The 4,809-nt window shown below is 46.0% G+C and overlaps 1 protein-coding gene across 1 annotated transcript in view; it reads right to left on the bottom strand.

The window, feature by feature from the left end:
* Positions 1-4,809, bottom strand: part of LOC118405539 (cytochrome P450 2U1-like) — an 8,607-nt gene that overhangs the window by 2,490 nt on the left and 1,308 nt on the right. Inside the window, exons 2-7 of the mRNA XM_035805044.1 lie at positions 4,141-4,283; positions 3,373-3,583; positions 2,655-2,806; positions 2,030-2,161; positions 1,271-1,459; positions 602-654 (exon numbers count right to left, since the gene is read on the bottom strand). Of these exons, the coding sequence (XP_035660937.1) occupies positions 602-654; positions 1,271-1,459; positions 2,030-2,161; positions 2,655-2,806; positions 3,373-3,583; positions 4,141-4,283 (880 nt within the window). The remainder of the gene's footprint in view (positions 1-601; positions 655-1,270; positions 1,460-2,029; positions 2,162-2,654; positions 2,807-3,372; positions 3,584-4,140; positions 4,284-4,809) is intronic.

The raw sequence follows: 4,809 nt of genomic DNA, 5'->3' as shown, positions 1-4,809 counted from the left end.
AACCCCCAGGTTACGGAAGAATCGACTGACAAGTACACCCCTTTGTCGCGATGGTTTGGGAACCAAATGAACATCACAGCAATATGAAAAAAAGGGAAGAATCAAGAGTCACACAACCATACAAAATGATATAACAGAAAGATATGAAATAAAAACCTTCAAACGAAACAAAACAATCCTCATACGTACACGACATCATTACGCCGAATGGTCAAGCCAAAAATATGACTGACCCACTTTTCTCCCCTAACGATACATAATATCGGGTAATTTGTTAAAAAATGTAATGTGCTGTATACTTGATGGTGAAACGAGTATCTAACACATGAATTCCTGGTTTATAACATCGGTCACGTCATCGTATTATACGCCATACCCAAGACAGACTAAAGGTCACACACAAAAACAAATTCCCTAGGGAATACCCGTAGAAAAATTCCTAGCATGCCTGCGGAATTCCTAGAATTCCTGTCAAACGGTCGCACACTATAAACATTAGGCTCGCCCCTGAGGCGTCGCCAAAAAAAGTCATGAAGCAACAGTAATTGACAAGGAAAACTCTGATGACTGGGGTTCATTATTGACATTGGTAGTCCTTAACATTATCACTCCCGGAAGCTGACTTTCCCGAGGCTGGTCTCCAGGGATACCGGGCTAGCGGAGGAGGACATGGGAGCGGTCATGTCAGACAGGCAGGCGTGGGCTGCAGTTGTGCACGGACTTAATTACCCCGTCCCCTCCGGGGGTCGACTATTGAGTGAGAACATTATCTAATAGAGGAGACTGCGTAGTGCAGTTGGGACAACCATGTTACAACTGGAAACGTAAACCATAAATGTAGTAAAGTTCTCAGTCTAAAAGCACCAGCAATTTGAAGAATCATGGCCACAATTTTTAAACCTCCTTGCTGCAATAGAGTGTTAATGCTTGCATCAATGGGAAACAATCTAAAAGACCACGAAAAAGTGTCATCATGCAGAGGTGTTCACTACTACAAAGAGGTTTCACGTGACAATATATCAAGAAGCGACGTATACAATTGAAATGTTGAAAGGCCGATGCATAGTACCACTTTTTTTAACCTTGCGGCCTGCAGATCTTTTTGTATCTGATTAAGGGGTCGTCCGAGGTGTGTTTCTAACCTTCATCTTGTATTCGTGTTTTTAAACTTGTCCTTTTTCAAAATGTTTGTGTGCGAAATAAAGATGATGTTGTACACACATCAAATAGAGAAAATATTGAAATATGCCACAGAACAAACCCAAAATACCAGAGTTCCCTCCGGGATGTCGTATTCCTGCACTCTGACGGTGTCCGTGGTGGCGTGAGGGATTATCAGTGGGGCGATGTGGCGGATCCGCATGGTCTCCATCAGGCAGGCGTTCACGTAGGGCAGCTGGGAACGGTGGGACAGGGCGGGCAGACTCTTACCAACAACGGTGTCAAGCACCTCATGGACCTGTTGGACAAATATGGCCAATTGACGTCCATTGAATGATTAATTGTGGTCATGGTATTGAAAGGCGGATCCCAATCCTCCTGTCTTTTACATCCACACATGTTACACCTGAGTGAAGTGAGGAGAGTGGTGTAATGTGTCTTTCGCAAGAGAGCAATGCCCAGGACCTCAGTAGTGTGAGCCAAACACCCTACACTGGCTACAGGTACGACACATAACCACAAATGAGCTGCATATGTTGTGAACACCACTGATGCCAAGATATTCTGCAGTCTGAAGAATACTTCTTTTTCGTCTCAAGCAACACTTCTTCTCCTATCCAGGGATGGCCTCAGAGTAGAGACAAAATTACGTTGGTCGTGCTTCAAAGCTATGTTGGTAGAGTACCTAATCTCCAAGCAGATCCTACGGTAGCATAAGATAGCATCAAAAGCTGCCAGAGGAGTGAAGCCGGCTAAAGAGTGTGTTTGGCTACCGGCAAATGTACGCCTCTTGGCTGACTACACTCCCTGGCCAGTTTAGTACCATCTAATATGCAACCTTAGGGTCTGCTTGGAGATTAGTGAGTACCTTTTGTTGGATGTCAGGGTTCAAGGTCATGAAGAGCAGACTCCAGAGCAGTGTGTTGGTGGAAGTCTCCGTCCCGGCGAAGAAGAGATCCTGCGCCATGTACATGACGTTCTCCTCCGTTAGACCGGATACCTGAAACAACGAGAGGGGCGAGTAGAGACAGCAAGAAACAACATGCCGACAGACCACAAATCCAACGTGCAAACCAACATGCAACGCCGGGTTTGCTTAAGCCGTTTGGCGTTTTTAGTTTAGCAGTCTTTGAACCACACTGTTACAACTTACACTACTCGCCCTTTTCTTTTCAAGATTCGTCTTCGAATCTCCGGTTTCGATAAAGTGTGTGGTACATCCGCTAGCCTGTTAATCCCTGTGCGGCACATCTCTAGCCTGTTGCTCACTGTGTGGCACATGTTCTAGCCTGTTACTCACAGGGTCAGTGAGGGAACCAGTGAAACAACCAGAGGGGCGAGTAGAAACAGACAGAAACAACATGCCGACACCCGGGATCGAACCCGGCCGGCAGACCAAAAATTCAACGTGCAATTGCAAACCATTCTGCCAAAAGGCTTAAGCCATTTTGCGTCTTCAGTTTAGCAGTCCTTGAACCCCCACTGTTACACACCTTCTCCTGCTGTTCCAGCTCCAAAAGGCAGAAGTCGATGAAGTCTCGCGGGTTCTCGTTATCGAAGTTCTCGCGATGACGTGCTATCTCGTCCCACAGCACTTCGTGGATCTTGGAGTTCTGTTTGAGCACTTCCATGAATGCTCGGTTTACTAGGGGGAAAAGAGCACGGGAAATAAGAATCTGGTAAATAATTTCCCCGACACAATTTTTATCAACAATGGAATGTTGCAGAATTGTATTTTTGTCCAAACCTAGTAGATACTTAAACAATGAAAGATTGGAATTTTATCCCAATACAAGTTGTAAGAGTAAAGACATTGTAGACAGTAAGAAATGCCCTTAGAAACTTGCTGTTGAAATTTTACAGTCATGGAGTCAGGACATTTGCGCGTTTGCGGGCAGGGATTAGCGCCGCCGCCCACTGAGGAACTAGAAGGGCACAGATCATGGGTTTCCCGACACCAAAACAATAAAGAAATAAAAAAAAAAAAGATAGCGACCATCCAATCCAATCCATACCATACAAGGTCAAAAGTTATGCTGACCAGACCAAAATTACTGGAAACACAAACCGACACACAGGCAGACAGACAGACAGACAGACACACACACACACACACACACACACACACTGTACAAATACGCCAAAAACAATGCCTCCATTTTTCATGGAACGTGATCGCGCTTTAAATGAGTACATTGACGTAATACTCACTTCCAGGAACAAACCGCAGCAAGGGGAAGACGCTGATGATCTGCCCCGCTCCCAGCTCGGCAATAACGTTCATCACAGCTTCCAGGAGCCCACAGAACGTTTCATCTCCGTAGTCGTAGCGCTTCCCGAACGCCATGGAGCAGGTGATGTTTCCTACAGACACGCCCAGGTCGCTGGATATGTTAAACGCCTGTCCCTCGTATTCTGCAATCTGAATGGTGGAAGGAAAGTCGATGATGGCAAGGAGGTTATATAGACATCACCTTGATGAAGGTTAGACATCTAGGTAATGAGATGCACCAAAAAACAGTTACTCGATTAGGCTAACGTCACATTTCAGAACCGGGGCCCGGTCGTGCTCTTTGTGGAAACGAAAAATAGAAATGTATACGCAAAACTACACGCAAACAATGCCCGCGTGCACGACTATTCTCTTTAAGCTTTGCGTAGCTTGGTGATCATACTTTTCGTTCCCGAAAGCTGCCCGGCCGGGCCCCGGTTTGAAAATGTAACATAGTCCTTAGTCAATTAGCTCCTGATTTAGGTACAAGAGGTACGTAACGTTAGCCCCTGTAACTAACACAGCAGCAGGAGCTAATTGACTTATTTGCATCAACTTTGTCTTTCTATGCGTGTATTGTAACTCGCAGAAAAACACAGACAGACAGATGTACGTGCACGCACACAAAAACACACATACATGTACAGACAAGCTAAAATGCAGCACCTTGGGTCAAGTAAAAAAGGCAGGATTTCATCTGATCTTACCCTGTTGCGGAGACAGTTCGCTTCCTCCCGGATGCTCTCCTCAATGCTGCCAGTGCCAACCTTCATGCCCAGGTTCTTCAAGGCGGCGGTTGCAAACTTCCTTCTCTGTTTGAACTCGGGCCCCCAGCGTGCGGAAACAATTTCTTGAAAAACAAAAAAAGAAGAACACGTCTTATTTCTATACAGACTCTGCTGGTGTGTTACGCCGAAGGGCAGTTATACCGGCTATATAGATACAGATACAGAAGCTGGTGCGTTACGCCGAAGGGCAGTTATACCGGCTATATAGATACAGATACAGAAGCTGGTGTGTTACACAGAAGGGCGGTTATACCGGCTATGTAGATACAGATACAGATACAGAGACTGCAATGTGGACTGCAATGTTGTATTTACAGTAATTCAGCTCTGTGGTACGAAACACGCAGTCATTTCTTCGTAGGACCCCAGTTTTGCTAATTGTCCCTCAGATACGTTCAGTGTAGTCTGTGTGACACAAACTCTGCTGTCCAGGGCTGTAACTGGCCCCTCCCCGCCGGCGGATGTTCGGCGGTCTGCTATAAGCGAGATTTAATCAGGCTACATTCAGTGAGATCCATGAGAATCGTCTTGACCTGCATTTGCGGTGGAAGAAGAGTGCGTCGTGGGGGGGCGGAGAGAACGCCTTTT

The sequence above is a fragment of the Branchiostoma floridae genome, chromosome 18 (genome assembly GCF_000003815.2).
Source record: "Branchiostoma floridae strain S238N-H82 chromosome 18, Bfl_VNyyK, whole genome shotgun sequence".
NCBI lineage: Eukaryota > Metazoa > Chordata > Leptocardii > Amphioxiformes > Branchiostomatidae > Branchiostoma > Branchiostoma floridae.
The sequence above is the reverse complement of the archived record's forward strand: the minus strand, read 5'-3'. Positions and strand labels throughout refer to the sequence as shown.